The following is an 18,277-nucleotide window of genomic DNA, read 5'->3' on the forward strand; positions in this document are numbered from 1 at the left end:
GGAGGGTAGCGGGGAGAGAGAGAGAGGGAGAGAAGAATTTGTCTAAAGAGAGAGAAAGAACTTAGTTTCTACTCCCAGGCCAGGCTCCTGCCTTGTATTCCCTGCATCCACATGATTCCCTCATGAAGGCATCCTTGTGTGTCACTGGAGGACGTGGGAGTGGGAAGCAGGGGTGGTAAGGAGCCACTCTGGTGAAGGGGAAGCTTGGGATGTTGGCCCCGCTTGGTAGGAATCCCAGGGGCCACAGGCCAGCTCTGGAAATGGGACAGTAAAGGCATGCCTGCAGCAGCAGCAGTGTGGGGTGGCTCCAGATGAGGGGCAGGTCTCCTGAGCCACCTGGGAGCCGCCTGAGTATGGGCAGTTTCTGGACAACGGGGAAGTGTGGACAGACTGGGAGCCAGTCACATCAGTTGGGCCAGTGACTACTCTTTCGACAGCCACAAAAAGCCATTTGTCATGCACTCTCCAAGGACCAGAGGCTAACAGGGGAATCAGCAGGGGACTCCAGGCAAGCAGGACAGATCGGTTGGCAGCCTGCTTTGTTCTCTGTGAGCCTGGGAAGTGAAGAGGGGGTGAACAACAGGGAAAGAGGTGTCAGGAAACAGGGCTCCCTTCTCCTCCAATCAGAAGTTTAGTTTCCACACTGTTAAATGAGAGACCTAACATTCTGATTTCTCTCTGGGCTAAATGCTCAGTCAGTCCTGAGGTCATGATATCCTGAAGCTGAGGTCACAGCTGAATGCCCTGAGTGACCCTGGTACCCACCCTCCACCATTTGTGAGATTCCTACAGAGAGGAGGGCAGAGGCTCCGTGGGGAGCAGGCAGCTGCATAATTCCATGAAAAGATAGAGCCCTGGGTGTGTAAGCCCTGTTACTGTCATTTTATACTTGTATAATCCTGGGCCAATTTTTGAACCTCTCCAAGCTTTCCTTGATCATAATAGAAGGATAAGGCTTGCCCTAACAGGGTAGTTGTGGGGATATAGGTGGTAAGAAGCACCTTGGAGAGTGCCTGACATGTTACAGACACAGGTCAGTTCCTTGTATCCAGGTGGGGATGGAGTGGGAGGGACGGAGTGCCCATCCTGGGTCTCTGCTAAGGTTTGCCTAAACCCATCACCATCTCAATCAGAGCTGGGTCTCTTCCCTGGCTGCTGGCTGTCGGCAGGGAAATAGTTTTTACTTTTTTTTTTTTTATTACAAAATCAACTCACAGATTTACCGTTTGTGCTGCCAGCTGAAAGCTGTTTATGGCAGTGATTTGCACTACATTCATCTGTGCTTGTTTATGTTTTCTTTGAAAATACTTATTGTGTGTGTCCTGTCCACACTATGTATGGCCAGGCCTGTGTCTTCTATTTCTGTCCCATTCTTGCCCACACGCCCTCCATGTCTCCAGCCTCCAACCACGATGTGTGGGAATTGGACTGCAGGAGGAGGCATGATAGCCAGAAGGACCTCTGATCAAATATACCCACTTGGTGAATGAAGAAACTGATGGCCAGAGGGGACCAGCAACTGAGCTTAGTGGAACTGGAACTTTTGTCTCCTTGTTCCAGTCTAGGATGGGGTCTCCTCATTCTCCCTGACTGGTTTGCTGCAGAGTCTGTCTGCTCATAGAAAGGAGCATGGCCCCTGAGCCTGGATATCAGGCAGACTCCAGGCATGAGCAAGGACATGGGAAGCTGGTTTGGGGGAATGGAATTAGGAGGATGAAGGGAAGGATGTGGCAGGTTCTGGTTCCCAGTCCCACTGTCCCCACCTGTTAGGAAGGAGTAGGGGTAGCTGCAGTCATAGTAATCCTTGGGAAACAGAGCAGTTCCCTTCTGTAGGAAAAGGGATCATACACGAGCAATAATATTAATAACACTTACAACTGTAGATACTGTTTATTAAGTATATACTCGGTACCAGGCACTTCCTTTACATTAGCCCATTTAATCCTAGGAGGCTGATATTATTCTCCTGTTTTGTAAATGACAAAACAAGTTCAGAGAGACCAAGTAACTTGTCCAAAGTCACGTAGCTAGTAGCAGGGGGTGGAGGTGGTAAGTGGAGATGGGGGTTGACAGATGAACCCAGGCACCCATGTTCCTACACCACCCCCAGGAAAGGCTGTGCAGTCGAAGCAGTGGGGTGGTCCATGGGCAGGAAGGATGGAAGGACCGACTGACAGCGGACAGCAGAACTGTTTCCGGCTGAGCTAGCCCTCCATCCCCATGGTAAGTCAAGAGAGGTTGGGAATAACCAAGTGAGAGGCAGATAGAATGATGCAGGGGCTTATGAGGAAAACAGGCTGGGGTGATACAGAGATCTTTACTCTGGGCATCCAGAGGGTTGTATCTGCAACTTGCTATGTGAATTTGGGCAAGTCACTCACCTCTATGGGTGTTTGGATGACTGCTAATGTCTCCTTTCACACTTTTATTGAGGACTCTGGGATTTTGGAGGGTGGTAGGTCACTTCTGTATTTTCTTCCTTCTTGGAAAGGTGTAAGAAGTTCAGGTTCTCTCATGAGCCCCCTGCTTGAATTCACAATCTAAGGATTCCCAGGCCATGTGGTGAGCCTTAGGAGCCTGTGTCCTGCTGAGAACAGGCTGGAAGCTGGGGAGAAAGGAGAACAGGTTTTCCATCCTACCTTCACTAGCTAATCAATCACCTGGTCTCTTGTTGTCTTAGAGCCACAAGGATTCCAGGGACCTGCAGTGAGAGAACGGGCACCTGTGAGCCCATAACAGCCTCCAGGAGGGCCTGTGCACACAACTGTGACACGTGGTCTGGGTTGGTCAGGGATCCCGGCACCAGGGAGCAGAGGCTGGCAGTAGCATCCTGGAGCAAGAGGCCCTCTCCTTCTCGGGAGATTTTGCCAGGGGGAAGAGACAAATCCTGGCTGCTTAGCATCCCCAAGATACAAGGCCTGGGCTGGGTTCTTGAAACAGAGAAAAAACTGGCAAAAAACCCAAGGGCATGGGAATCAGAGAGGCTCCACTAAATTCATACATTCAAGTCACAAGACCATGGTGAGTCACTGACACCCCGAGCCTTAGGCTCCTCTGCTGAGAAATGGGGATAATAATGCTCATCCTGAAGGGCTGGTGAAAGAATTGAATGAGGGACTGCAAATGAAATATATGTGTGTTAGTCGCTCAGTCGTGTCTGACTCTTTGCGACCCCATGGACTGCAGCCCACCAGGCTCCTCTGTCCATGGGATTTTCCAGGCAAGAATACTGGAGTGGGTTGCCATTTCCTTCTCCAATGAAATGTATACAGCTTGCCAAAGAGGAGTTATTAAGAGATGGCTGCCATTGTTAATGTTGCTGTTGCTGCTGTTAATAATGATAAATAGATAAATAAATAAAGAGGCAGAGTGAGGCTTCCCAGATGGTGCTTGTGGTAAAAGAACTCATCTGCCAATCCAGGAGACACAAGGGACATGGGTTTGATACACGGGTGGGGAAGATCCCCTGGAGGAGGGCATGGCAACCCACTCTGGTATTCTTGTTTGGAGAATCCCATGGACAGGGGAGCCTGGTGGGCTACAGTCCATAGGGTCACAAAGAGTTGGACACGACTGAAGCTTGCCAAAGAGTAGTTAATAAGTGGTGGCTGGCATTATTATTGTTGCTGTTGGTGCTGTAAATAATAATAATATTAACAAAGAAGCAGTCTGCGCAAGTGGGAGGAGTAGGGGCCTTGGAGTCAGTTTTGGCTACCCCACTCCCATCACCTCTTTGGTTTCTTCTCACTAGAAAAAGGGGGTGGCACCAGCTGATCTCAAGGTCCCTTCCTGCTCTGACAGCCTCTGGGCTATGAATAGATGAGGCTGGGGCCCCGGAGGAGTCTAATGACTCAACAGCTAGAGAGGTTAAGCTTTCCCAGAAAAGTGTTTCCGTTTGTGTTTGATGAACTTAGGGCCCAACAAAGGAAGGGTTTCCTGTCTGGAAGACTAGGGATGAAGGAGCTGGAGGAACCCTTGCAGTTCCTGGAGGCTGTGACTAACCAGGTGAATGACTAACTCAGACCCTGCTGACCTTCAACCAATCAGGGCTGCTCATGACCACCCTACGAGCTGGCATCACTAAACATGTCTTGGCCATGCCAGTCCCAGCTGGCTCTGGGTTTCACGGCATATGGAGGCAGAGGAAGCAGCCAAGAAACTGGCAGGGGAAGGAACACTGGGCTTTGAATCAGAAGTCCCAGCTTCTTGCTCTAACTCCACTGCTCACCAGCTGCGTGACTTTGGGGGAGTCCTTTCCCCTTCCTGAGCCTCTATGCCTTCATCTACACTAAGGGATCTAACTACCTGCCCTGGAAACTTCCCTGAGCTATGAAGGCTGAGACTTAAGAGATGAGATGAGAGCACATTGTGAACACTAACACAATGAATGAATGAATGAGAAATTTTGTCGTCATTCTATTCCAGTAGGATTCCTGGTCCCCCAGGAGACCTATTTGGGTCCCCAATGTGGTCAAGTGGACACAGACTGCTGCCTTTGGGTTTTGAGTCAAGATCAGTCTGATGTAGGGCCCTTTCCAACCATCTGATCACAGCCCACAGAGAATTTTATTAGACCTGAGCCCATACGGATAGCTTCCAGCCAGGTGGCATAGCCAGAGTGAGAGGTGACAAAAAGCCAGGAATCATTGGGTGGGGCAGAGTGGGCAGTGCCAGTCTGGGGCCCCCACAGAATTAGGGTGGTGCTCTGATGCTCTCTCCTCTTGCCAAGAACCTTATAAATAAATAATCACCACAACCACACTGTCTGCCTCTGCCCCCAGCTTTTAGCATCTTTCTTGGTGAGGACTACAAGCACTTTGGAGAATGGCAGGAACGGGAGAGGAGGAAGGATGATGCCCTCTCATGTCTGCACACCTTAAACCCATCAAGAGCATTCTGTGAGTGTTCCTGTGTATTACTGGGTACTGTGCTGGCACTAAGAGCAAAAAGATGGGAACCACAGGGCCCTACCAACATGGAGGTTAATTACACCTCCTGTGGTTAAAGAGACGAAATACTCCTCCTGAAATGTAAATAGCCATGCAAAGCAGCCTACACTGTGTCACTCAGGTCTTCCTGACAGCAAGTCCTGCAGTCGTCCAGAGCAGTGGCCTGGGATCCTCTGGAAGACTTCAAGGAGGAGGTGGGGTTTGAACTGGACCTGGAAGGTTAGCTTAGACAAGATAAATAGAAGACAGAGGAAAAGGCAAACCATACAGGCACACTTCAGGTATTCTCAGGGGACAGGTGGGCTGCAGTGAAGAGATCATGTCAGTAAGAAGTGAGAAATTAAGTTGGACATAGAAATTGGAGCCAAGCATGAGGTCCTTAAAATTTGGGATAAGGAGCATGGGATTATGGATTGCAGGGGAAGCAGGGGGCCATTGAGGGCTTCTGAGAAGGGAATCAGTATGGTCACAGCTGTGCTTTGGGGAAATTCTTTCTGGTAGCATTATCTTTGTGAGCTTGTCCTGAGGGAGAATGAGGCTGGAGGTAAGGAGGTCAGTGGGAAGTTACTGTGGGGCTGGGGACCAGGGTACTGAGAAAGATGGAGGCATACACCAAGGGTGAGATATATGGAGAGAGAAGGGGGTGATTTAAGGATGTTCAACGCTCCTGAAACCCTGGCAGATGACTGGGAGGTGGGAGAGGGGAAGAAACCCCAAACCAAACCCAGTCTGGTCCTTCCCAGGAAAGCAGGCTCCTCTTTGGGCAGACCAGAGTCTGACCAACCTGCCCCAAATTCCCAGCATCAGCAGGAAGCAGAAGTGCCCCCACTTGGGCCACATTCACTCCTGGGGTCCTTTCCTTCATCTTCCAGAAACCATGTAGCATAGATCCCTGTGGTCTCCAGACAGCAGCGGAATCTCAGGGCAATCCTGCAGTGGACAAACTGCAGGCACAGCGTCCAGTACTGCTTTTTACCCCTCTCCACTCCTGTTGACTCCCAGGAAAACACTGCCATCTTGTTATGGGCCATGCCAAATGGCAATGAGCCCCTGGGAGCTCAGCCAAGGTTAGGAGGGGGACCAGGGAGAGAAGCAGGAATGAGAAAGACAGAGGAAACAGCTCCTGGAAGCATCCCAATGAGCTCTGGGGGAAGGTGGACTGGGAGGAGCCCTTGAGATCATTTCAGCCAACCCCTTGTTGTCTGGAGGTGAACTTGAGACAGGCAGGGGAAGGGACCTGCCCAAGGTCATATAGTGGGAAAAGTGATAGAGCTGAGCTGGAATTGTAGTCTTGGGGGTAGACACGGTGTTCATTCCTGTTTGAACACTTGAACAGCACATCAAGGGCCTCACTGGAGATTCTTTCCTGGATATCCGCTTGTGTGTGTACCTGTGTGTGCACCTGTGCCTATATTGTGAGAGACCCTGAGTGTGTGTGGCCTCTTACACCATGGTCCGCCCTGGCTGGAAGAAGGGAACTGGGGCCATTCCTATGAGGTGACTGTTTTCCTGGGACAGCAGTAAAGAAGGCAGACAGGGTTGGATCTGGCTTCCAGCACCAGTTCTGCTGCCCTAAGAAAATTAAAGGCACTGGCTGGCAAAGCCTAAACTCCTGGAGCTGGGCACACACCCGTGGACACACACACACACACACCCCAAGCAGTACTCATAGCCACAGTTATGGAGTATTTCAGACACCCGAGTGGCCCGCTGTGCCTCGGAGTGCCAAGTACCTGCACCCAAACGTCTCCCTAGAGCCCCAGCCGGTGTGGACACTCTGGGGTCCGAGATCCCATGTGCAGAAACACGGTGGAGCCCAGCGCTCCCCACCACTCACACTCGGCGCCCTGCTCCAGGGCCCGACCCGGCCACACCCCTCCTCCTCAGCCTCCGCCGGCCGTTCCTGCCCCTCTCACACACTTCAGAGTCCCCTGGGGCCCTCTCGCAGCCTGGCAGGGACAAGTTAGGGCTGGCCCTGCCGGAGAGTCAAGTCCGGAGCCAGGATTCGACGCCTCCCCCGAGCCTTGTCCCCGCGGAGCAGACACGCCAGGCTGAACTCCGGTTTCTGAGAGCGCGGGGTTCTGCGCCTAGACCCTCTCCGGGGGGAATTCCCCAGCCCCAGTCGGCTCCGGACTCGCCCAGAACCTGGCGCCCAGCCCCTTGGTCCCCGCCCCCCGCCCGGCGAGTAGTTACCGATGGTGGTGATGACGGTGATGGCGAAGTAGAAGGAGCCGGCGAAGCGCCACTGCACGCCGGCCTTGTGCGGCTTGAGGCGCAGCACGACGCGCTCGAGCTCCTCGTAGCCGCCCTGGCTGAGGTTGTAGCGCGCTCGCAGCTCCTGCTGCCGCAGCTCCAGCCGCTGCCGCTCGATCATCTCAGGCTCCGACTCGAGCGCGTCGAAGACCGCGGCGCCCACCAGCAGGTAGGTGAAGGTGCACACGATGAGCGCCAGCGTGCGCACGTTCTGCCGCTTCATCGTCCCGCCCGGGCCGCCGCCGGCCCCCCGGCGCCCCCGGCCCGCGCCCCGGCCCCGGCCGCCGCTGCTGCTGCCCCGGAGGCGGCCTGGGGCATGGCTGCGCTCGCCGCTCCGCGCGCCGGGCACCCACTCCGCGCGCCCCGGGGCGGCCGCCGCCAACGCCGCCGCTGCCGCCGCGGAGCTGTCCCTTCAGCACCACCCACCGCCCTCCTCCGCCCGGCCCCGCTCCCGCCCCCCGCCCCCCGCCCGCAGGCCGCCTCCTCCCGCCAGCCCTCCCGCCCAGCCAAATAAGGACTGGGGAGACGCGCCGAGGGAGGGAGGAGGGGGGCTGGCGGAGGGGGAGGGGAGGGGGAGCGAGCGGGAGAGCCACGGAGAGACCGGGCAGGACAGAGAGAGAGAGAGCGCGCGGGCGAGAGGGAAGAGACCCAGAGAAAGATAAGTAGACAGACAAACGCATATAACTACAGAGGAAGAGAGAGGAAAAAGAGGCAGAGGGGGGTGTGACGGACAAGGAGATGAAACCAGAGGGAGGCTCAGAGACACAGAAAAAGAGGAGGCAGGCAGAAAAATACAGAGTGAGAGAGGTACAGAGGGAGAGAAGAGAGGTACAGAGGGAAAGACGGAAACGGAAAGAGCGGCAAATGGGAGAGAGACCTGGATAGCTGGAGATGAACTGATGCCACAGAAAAGGAAAAGGAAGGGAAGGGGAAAGGAACCGGGTAGATCAAGCCCTTACCCCACCCCAGTCCCATCCCTCCACCAAAGTCACAACAGGGATTAGCTGGACTGGACCCCGGGCCTTGCGGTGCTGCCCTCCACTATGTGGATGAGGAAACGGAGACCAGAGAGGTCCGGTGACGTGTGAGGGCACACGGTGAGTTGGCGTCAGCACTTGGACTCAGCCAAGCTTTCCCGCCTCCCAGGCCAGAGGCCCTCCCCTGTGCCAAGCTGCTGGCTGTCTTAGAAACAGAAGGGCACAGCTGTAGACCAGGGCACGCATGGGCCAACACCCAAGGGAAAGCCCTGCTCTCGTGAAATGTGTCCCTTCCTGGGTTAGCACAGCGCCTGGAACTGGATGAGGAAGCACATGCTGGTAGCCTGGGATAGTGGCACCCAGTCCCAGGTGCCCTGTTCCGCTCCCCAGGGGCCTTCAGGGACAGGCTTGACATCTAAGGCCTCTGTCCTGCACCAGCTGACCAGGCTGGGCTCGGGCTGGGCTGCCAGGGATGGCACTGGACACCACCATGGGGCATCCCCACAGAACTGGGATCTAGCTGGAATAGGACAGGTAAGGGGCCCAGAGCAGAAGGTTCCCTGACCACCTGGAGGAGGAGTCAAGAGACCTCCTCCTATGCCTTAGATTTTTCATTTGTCAACATGGTGCAGTGGCGGTGAGGAGCGAAGGATCTGGGACCCGGGCGAGGCGTCACTGCCCCTCTCAGAGTCTCGCTTCCTTATCTCCTCGATGAGGTGTCACAGCAGATGATCCCAAGCCTGCTTAGCTCCAGACAACTCCAGACTTGGATGGGCTGAGTGAGCAGAATGATTGGAATGCAAATTCCGCTGCCAAGGAGGGTCAAAAAGTCTTTCACAGGACCCTGGCATGGGCCACGAGGAGAGACATGGGAGAGGCCCCAGGGCCCTTGACTCAGGGTGGGTTCAGGAGGCAGCCAGCCACAAGCGGGAGTACCATCAACCCACATCCTGGGCTGACTGTCACTGTGGGTCACTCACTACACAGCTTCTCCCAGGAAGGCCACACACCTATCCCTTCCTTCCTCCATTCATTCAACTAGTATGTATCAAGCATCTGCTGTGTATCAGATGAAGCTTGTTACATTCATTATCTCTAGTCTTTACCACAATCCTGAAAGGAAGAAATAGTTCTGTCCATTTTATAGATGAGGAAACTGAGGCCAAAGGCAGTGCAGAGAATCCCCCAAGGGCATGCAGCTGGGAAGAGCCTTCCTTCTGCCTCCCAAGCCCATGTTCTTCTCCATAACTCTTCAAGCCTCATTTTTTCCCCCACTGTAAATGGGATAGCTACTTATACTACCTTTTGAACAGATTGTTGTAAGGGATCAAAGAGGCTGACATGCATGCAAATCAGACAGTATGAGGCTGTATAACTTCTCCCCTAAGACTTGGGTCTCTGACCAGAGCCTGATAGGAGGGCCCTATTGACTGGACTTTGTCCCCTGCACCTCCCCTCAAAGTTCTTTGGGTTGTATCAGGTTCTTTGATCTGCCACAAACTTTCTGGTCCTGCCCCTTTGGCCCTGAACTCAGCCTATTGCAGAATTTCCCTCTTGGCATCTTCTGGCTCTTTGGAAGAAAAGTACTGCCTTTCCTGGCTTCCCAGGGGTGGAGGCACAAGTTAGGTTCTACGTAACTAACCACCCCAGAAGCCAGTTCCCCCTAAGCCAGTCTAGAGGAGCAAGTGGTTCACCAGGTCTGGTTTTCAGTGTGAAAGGCTAGGTGTCCACGGTCTGTTCACCTCTGGCTGCCAGGCCAGACTGCTGTGCAGAGGAAAGGTGATGTTATAGGGAAAGAGCTTTGGAAAAGGGGAAAAGCTCTCTTTAGGGGCAAGGCATTTATTATTAATTATGATGAAGCTTGTTCTCACAGTACTTCAGAACCGGAAAGACCTTTAGAGATCATCTAGCCCAACCTTCTCATGTTACAGATGAGGAAACTGAGGTCACGTAGTGAGTATGGGGTCCAGGATATCTGTGCCATGGCTGGGGTTTTTCCTGCTACCTCCCATTATGCTTGAGACAGGACTCCTGCCAACAGAGGAACCCAGTGCCCCTGGAGCCCAGGAGGGCAGCCTAGGTCTCCTCCTCCTGCCCTTCCTCCCTTCCCTCTTTTAAGGAGTGGGGACCAGCTAAAGTTTCTGAGTAACCCTCCAGGACCTACAGGCAGGAGTCCCTTGGGCCAGCCCTCGACCTGGGTGTGATTGGGCCTAAGGCCTCAATGCCTAGCCCATTCCCTTCTGTCCAGGACTCCCAAGACTGATCTGTCTGTACCTCCAACCCCCTGACAAATTTGTGCCACCCTCTGCTGAAGGTCAAGTGTCAGAAAGCACCTCTGTCAATCCAGTCTGTTGTAGAGGATAAAAACCGCTCAGCTATGGCTTCTCTACTTTCTTGCATTTTTTTTTTTTCAATCCGTTGGTGACTCTGGTGGAGGAATCTTTGGGCCAGCAAGAGAGATTTTTTAATATCCTTTAAATTTATACTGGTCAGTCTTCTGTACAAGGATTTTCTGAAATCCTGTCCAGTACAGAGAACACAGGGTGGAGAGCTGAGAGACCTGGGCTGGGGTCCTGGCTCTGCCACCTGCTTGCTTGTGGGCCCGTCACTCATCCCAGGGCGTCTGTTTGCACAGCCATAAATGGAGGGGTTTGGATCAGGGCATGTCTGTTCCCTTCATTTATAACGTCCCATGACCTTCCTGGCCTGCTTCTGCTTCCCTAGTTCTTCCCAGAATCAGATGAAAAGAGGGTACAGCCACTGCTTTTAAGACTTTACTTTGTGAGGAAAAGGACAGTCAAAGTTAGGATGAATGGCACAAAATTTAGTTATCATTAGTTGCTGCGTATTATTATATACTAAATATCACACACATACTATTTTCCTTTTTTTTTAAATTGGGGTATAGTTGATTTATAATGTGACAGTTTGCAGGTTTTCACAGCAAAGTGCATCAGTAATACATATACATATAACCACCTTTTTTAGATTCTTTTCTGTTATAGGCTCTTACAGAGTACTGAGTAGAGTTTCCTGTGCTTATTTTCCAGATTTATATTCTACCCCATTCCTAAGCTCTAGGCACATCCAAAGATGCTTTTCTTTTTTAAAAAGGGGGCATCACCTTATTACTTTTTAAAGTGTAGCATTTATTTATATTTTGGCTGCGCTGTGTCTTAGCTGCGGCACGCGGGCTCTTCGTTGTGGTGTGCGGGTCTCTCTCTAGTGGAGGTATTCAAGCTCAATAGCTGCAGTGTGTGGGTTTAGTTGCCCCACGGCATGTGGGACTTTAGGTGCCTGACCAGGGATCAAACCTGCGTCCCCTGCGTTGGAAGGCAGATTCTTAACCACTGGACCACCAGGGAGGTCCTCCATTTCCAAGTACTTATATGCTTCACTCTTGGTTCACGTGGCTCCGATCAGCTGGGATGCTGGTACCTCCTTGTCCCCTCTATTATCTATCTGTTGAACTCCTATTCAGGCTTCAAGACCCAACTCAAAGGCCATACTCTGAACGAACCGTTCCCCAGTTGCCTCCAGTCAGAACCACTGGCTCCTTTGTGCTTTCGCAGGATCCTATGTAAGCTTCAACTAAGTAGACATTGTCTTCATCTCTGTCTCATTATCTTCCTTGGGGCGGGGGGCGGGGAGTTGTACTCACACTACAACTCCCGGAATGGGAGCACTGTACTTTACACATCAGAGTCTCCCCACATGTGGACTCAGTACGAAGTGAAGGGCTTAAAGCATCCTTGCTTGCTGGGATAGAAACTGGCAGTGAGGCCAGGGACATAGACTGCAGAGTCTATGGGCAGAAAAGCCCGGGTAATCTGCTTCTGTGACTCTTTCCACACTGATATTTCAAAGACTGGAGCGAGCCCTGCCTGGCTTAGAGGAAGAGGATAAAGATAAATTTGAGAGTCTGGAAGCCCCAGGAAGCATGTAGGGAGGGGGCTGAACTGGGAACCCAGGTCCAGGAACTTAGTCCCAGTGATGCCCCCTACTACCAACTAGCTGGCAGACTCGAGAGAGTCACTTTGTCTTTCTGTGCCTCAGTTTCCTTTTCTATAGGATTAAAGTGTTGACTATCTTGAGAAGGCTCTTCCCACTCTGACCTTCTATGATGCTAATGACAGGTCTAGCCCTGTGATTAACAATGCTCATTCTAAAAGGTAGAGAAGGAAATGACAACCCCCTCTAGTATTCTTGCCTGGAGAGTTCCATGGACAGAGGAGCCTGGTAGGCTACAGTCCATGGGGTCGTAAAGATCTGGACATGACTTAGCAACTAACACTTTCACTTTCAAAGGGTTGGGAATGTGGTCTGAAGGATGAGGGGCCCAGAGCCCTCTCTTTCACTTTCTAGACCCCCTTCATTGACCAGTTTGGCTGGAGGACTGTGCAGTGGGTGCTGAGGAAGAGGGAGAAGGGGCAGACCCCTAGTCAGACAAACTGGGGTTCAAATCCTGGTGCTATCAATTACTACCTGGACCAGAGCCTGCCATGAAGTTCTGGCTGGACCAGGCCTAAGCTCTGCAGGGCAGGGATTGATTGGCCTTAGTCCTCTGCATGCTCCACAGTGCTTGGTATAGCCCCTGGCACAGACGGAGCTCTGGAGACACTCCTCCAGCCATCCAAGTGGCCCTGGTGGGGCTAGGTGGGTTGGCAGGGCCTGGAGTCCATGGTCCACTGTAGGAAGGGGTGTCCGGAGCCATCTCAACATCAAGCTGGGGCAGGAGGGTGGAGGAGTGGTGCTGAGAAGGGGGAGGAGGAACCTGGGGACCCAGGAGCAGCGGGAGGTGGCTGACACGGAGAGTTGCCCCAGGGATCCTGGCCCCTGAGGGCAGGTTGATGGGATTCAGGGCACCCAGGGTAGGACCGAGGTGTTTCTTGGTGTGCCTCTGTAGGGAGAGACATGAAGGATTAGTCTGGATTTACAGAGCATTACCAGTCCCAGTGCAGCCGGCTTGCGTTTGTCAAGAAACACTATTTGTTTAACATCTCAAGCCCAAACCAAACACAAAAGGCAGCTGCTCACAGAGGAGAGGCTCTGGGAGCTGTTAGGGGGAGAGTGCTACCCCTGGAGGTGGACACCTGGCTCTGTTCTCAGTCCTGTCCCAGTGGGCTTGGTGGCCAGCTCAGACATAGAGCCGGGTGTCCTGCTTATAGAGTGAGAACCAGCCAGTTTTCATGCCGATGCTGTGGGGACGGGCTTGCTCCCTCAGTTAGCAGAAAGTCTCAGTCCAAAGTCGACACCCACGCACTGGACAGATCCCAGTCTCTGGAGACAACCTTCTTGGTGGTCTCCCTCTTTCACTCAGAATATCACGCAGAGATGAATATCCTCCTGTGTGTCCTTAGGGAATTTCCACTGGGACGCATACTCAGAAGTGTCACGGTGCTTGTGCCCACTGCAGGCCCGAAACACCACCAAGCTGTCCTCTATGTGGCTGTCTTGGTTTTCACCCTCCCCGGCAGTGCATGAGTTGGCCTGCTTAGTCCTCACCAATGCCAGTATGATTCACTTTTCTGTTTTTGCTGCTTGTATGTTTCACTGTTTTGATTTTTTTTTAAACTAATTTCCCCCTTTCTCTCCCTTTCCCTTCTCCTTTTAACATCTCACCTCCCCTACATTACTAGGGTCTTAGGCAGGCCAGCAGGTGATGAGAGAGTGTGATCTGGGAGAAAACCAGCTTCTGTTCTCCAGCCTGGTGTGTGTGTGTGTGTCTAAAGGAGGCTGTGAGCCTGAGACTTTCAATTTCAGGCCTGGTCTCCTTTTCCCTCCTTCTTCTATTTGCCAGCCCTTGTCATTTTCCCCTCCACTCTCATTCTCCTCTCTGTTTGGCCAAGTCTTATAGAACAATTAAAACTAGAGGAAACCTTAGCCTGGACAGTGCTGATAAGGAAACTGAGGCCTGGCAAGGGGATCTGTACCTCCAGACCTCACAGCTTGCCGGGCCAGGGCCGGGACTCGAGCCCAACTCTCCTGACCCGCAAGCCTTTAGCGGCAAGGCAAGTGCCCTAGACTCTCTCCCTTCCCATCGTTAGAATTAAGTCCCCTAAGCCTGTCCTCAGTAGAGATTCTGGAGTGGCCATGACCTGTATCTCTGACAAACCTGAATTCTCTGTTGCTGCTAAGGAAAAAAGTAAGCCTGGAGATCTAGTCAACAGCCTCACAAATCTTAAAATCCTCTTTTGCAGGTTTATGGCTTATGAGAAGCAAGCAGAGGCAGCCTGTTCTCAGCACCAAACACAATAATTATAACAGCACTTGCAATGATTAATCAGCCAGTGACTATTGAGTGGAGTCCGTGAGCATGCATGGCAATGTGTGTGTGTGTGTGTGTGTGTTCATCCAGGTGGGGGAGAGGGCAATGGAGGTGACTGTTTCCAGTGAGCACGTTTTAGATGTCAGCCCCAGTGGAGGGGCTGGGTTGCCAACTTGACGCTCCTTGGGTAGAGAGTCATGATCTGCCTGGGGCCGCAGCTGTTTCTCCTGGGAGAGGAGTCCCATTTCCTGTGGTCCTGACTCAGCTGGGCTGAGCTGGGCTCCTCACCGTACTGGGAGAAAGGAACTGATGACCAGAAGCAGGTTCCAGGCTGGTCAGCCAGATTAACGAGAGGCTTTACCTGCAGGATGTATACAGCAAAACCAAGGAACTTGGGATGTTCGTCCTGGAAAAAAGATGCAGAGGACATGTGAGCTGTCACATGGAGGAGGAATTAGCTTTGTTCTGGGTGGCCTAGGAGGGGCCAATGATCTGTGTGGAAATGCTCCAGTGAAAGAGCTTTCGGCTCAAAATAGATGGAACATTCTCTATATCTCTGCAGAAGCAATGGGCTGCCCAGATGTAATGAGCTCCTGGTCAATGAAGGTATGCAGGGATGGTCTGATTTATCCTTTGGGTTCAGAGTTGTTTTTTTTTAATCTTTTTCTCCTTCCAGTTTTTTGAGGTAAAATTGACATATACCACTACGTAAGTGTGAGTTGTACACTATAATGATTTGACTTACATATATCATGAAATGATTACCACATTAAGTGTAGTGAGCATGCATCATCTCATATAGATACAAAATAAAAGAAAAAAAATTTTTTTCCTTGTGATGAGAACTCTTAGGATTTACTCTCTTAACAACTTTTGTATATAACATATAGCAGTGTCCATCATTTATCATGTTGCATACTGTATCCTGGTACTTATTTATCTTGTAACTGAGAATTTGTACCATTTGACTGCCTTCATCTGATACCTCCTCCCTCCACCCCCTGCCTCTGGTAGCCACAAATCTGATCTCTTTTTCTATGATTTTGTTTGTAAAGTATAATTGACCAGTGACACTATGTTAGTTACTGGTGTACAACGGTGATTTTTCTATACATTACAAAATGATCACCACAATAAGTCTAGTTACCATCTGTCACCAAAGATATTACATTATTATGACTATGTTCCACACACTGTACATTTCATACCCATGACTCACTTATTTTGTAACTGGAAGGATGCACGTCTTAATCTTCATCACCTATTTGGGTTTGAGGCTATTTCAGAAGACTCCAAGGAGCTAGTACAGTGCTGGCTCATGGTAGGCCTGCAAGAGATGCTTTGTCACCTGATTGCTGACAGTACTGAGTTTGGGGGCTGGACTAGATGCACTTCGTAGTTCATTCATGGAACATTTCCTCTGTGCCAGGCCCTTTGACACTGCTGGAAAGGCTACAATTCCCTGGCCCCAGGAAGGGTTGGACCTGGGGTTCTTGTTGAGTCTTCACAGCACTGCTTTCTCTCAGCTCCCCTGCCCATCCCCAGCCCAAGTCCCCTCCACATATACCTGCATCATGCAGAGGCCCAACACTTACAGGTAGGAGTAAGGGCCTAGAGGCCCTAGGGCTCCAGCAAGGGAAATGAGCCTCTGGCAGGCTAATTACTGGGGACTGATTCTATTAAGCAGATAGCTCGCTCTAGGCAAAGCAATTACATCTAATCAGCCCCTTGCAGCAGTCCAAAGGGACAGCCGTTTGAGCCAGACACACGCGTGAGTAGGAACATCAAAGCAGCCGGAGGCTCAAGGCTGGGCTTTGTCTCAGGCCAAGGGCTGCTCAGAAAGTGGTCCCCTGGCCCCTTTCGGGGGCTGCCCAGATCTCAGGCTGCTATGTTGCTACAGCTCCACGAAGCAGCCCTGAATGGAGACTCAATGACCCATACTGATACTCGGCTCTGCCACCAAGGACCTGAGTATCACTGGAGAGTTTGCTTCTCTGTCCCAAGACTCAGTTTCCTTATCTGTCAGATGAGAAGGATGGACCAGGAAGGATCTAGTCCAAGTCTGAAACTGGAGTTCATCTCGATATTGATCTGTATATTTAGAAATGTCCTAAGAGGGAAGATCTAACACTGTGTTCTTATTTAAAAAAAAAAAATAATAATAATAAATGGATAAAGAGGCAGGAGGAAACTTTTGGAGGTGATGGATATGTTTATAACATAGATTGTCCTGATGGTTTCATAGATGTATGTATACTTATCTCCAAATGCAACAAGTTGTATACATTAAATATGTACAGCTTTTGTGTATGTCAGTAATATCTCAATGAAATGGTTTTAACTAAAAAACAACCCAAAGATGTTAGTCTATCTAGTCTACCTGGTTTGGATTCTAGTCCAGGCTAAAATGAGTTGACCACTAGAAGAGAATTTTTAAAATCCTCAAACATGGAAATATATGCTGCAGGGTCTAATTATTCAGGCTTTCTTTTTTAAAAGCTGAAATAATGTATTTTTTAAATACATTACAAATGCCCTCCTGGAACTTTTTGCCTCTAGAAATTCAATGAAATATGTGTACCCTAAAAACCAGACAAGATTTTTTTGACAGTGAATCTGGCTTCCAGATTCTTTGAGGAAGCTGGGTCATGTCAGTGGGGTAAGGAAAGGGAGAAGAGGTCCCTGGAAGTGAGGGGGTGATAAACAAGATGGAGACAGGAGGGTCCCTGGGCTGACAGCGTCTATTCTATCTGCGCTGGTTCCTTTCCCTGAGGAAGAACTCCCTGCGAGATACCTGGATGCTGTCAGAATGCTGAGGGGGAATTTTTTTTTATGTATTTAAAATTTTTTTTAAATTTTATATTGGCATATAGTTGATTATGCCAGGCTTCCCTGGTGGATCAGATGGTAAAGAATCCACCTGCAATGTGGGAAACCTGGGTTCAGTCCCTGGGTTGGGAAGATGCCCTGGAGGAGGGCATGGAAACCCATTCCGGTATTCTTGCTTGGAGAATCCCCAGGGACAGAGGAGCCTGGTGGGCTACAGTCCACGGGGTCGCACAGAGTTGGCCGACTGACAACTAAGTGCAGCACAGCACGTAGTTGATGGACGATGTGTTAGTTACAGGTGCACAGCAAAGCGATTCAGTTATGCACACACATGGATCTAGTCTGTTTCAAATTATTTTCCCATTTAGGTGATTTCAGAATATTGAGCTGAATTCCCTGTGCTATACAGTAGGTCCTTGTTGGTTATTGCCTGTGCCAATCCCAAACTCCCAATTTATCCCACGATCCTTCCCCTTTGGTAACCATAAGTCCGTATCTGCTTCTGTTTTGTAAATAAGTTCATTTGTATAACTTTTTTTTTTTTAGATTCCACATATAAGTGATATCATATGATATTTGTATTTCTCTGTCTGACTTATTTCACTTAGTATGATAATCTCCAGGTCCATCCATATCACTGCAAATGGCATTATTTCATTCTTTTTAATGGCTGAGTAATATTCCATTGTGTATATAAATCACATCTTCTTGTCCATTCATCTGTCAATAGACATTTAAGTTGTTTCTGTGACTTGGCTATTGTGAATAGTGCTGCTATGAACAGAGGGGTGCTTATATCTTTTTGAACCATGTTTTTATCTGGATATATGCCCAGGAGTGGAATTGCTGTATCATATGGTTCCTATATTTTTAGTTTTTAAAGGAATCGCCATACTGTTCTCCATACTGGCTGTACCAATTTACATTCCCACCAACAGTGTAGAAGAGTTCCCTTTTTTTCCACACTCTCTCCAAGAATGTTGAGGAAGAATTTAAACATC

At 50.6% G+C, this 18,277-nt stretch overlaps 1 protein-coding gene across 1 annotated transcript in view; it reads right to left on the bottom strand.

The window, feature by feature from the left end:
• KCNK3 (potassium two pore domain channel subfamily K member 3) overlaps positions 1-7,483 on the bottom strand; it is a 36,586-nt gene extending 29,103 nt beyond the window's left edge. The window contains exon 1 of the mRNA XM_002691458.7: positions 7,143-7,483. Within this exon, the coding sequence (XP_002691504.1) occupies positions 7,143-7,425 (283 nt within the window). The 5' untranslated portion in view covers positions 7,426-7,483. The remainder of the gene's footprint in view (positions 1-7,142) is intronic.
• Between the last annotated feature and the right edge of the window lie 10,794 nt (positions 7,484-18,277).

The sequence above is a fragment of the Bos taurus genome, chromosome 11 (genome assembly GCF_002263795.3).
Source record: "Bos taurus isolate L1 Dominette 01449 registration number 42190680 breed Hereford chromosome 11, ARS-UCD2.0, whole genome shotgun sequence".
Taxonomy (NCBI): domain Eukaryota; kingdom Metazoa; phylum Chordata; class Mammalia; order Artiodactyla; family Bovidae; genus Bos; species Bos taurus.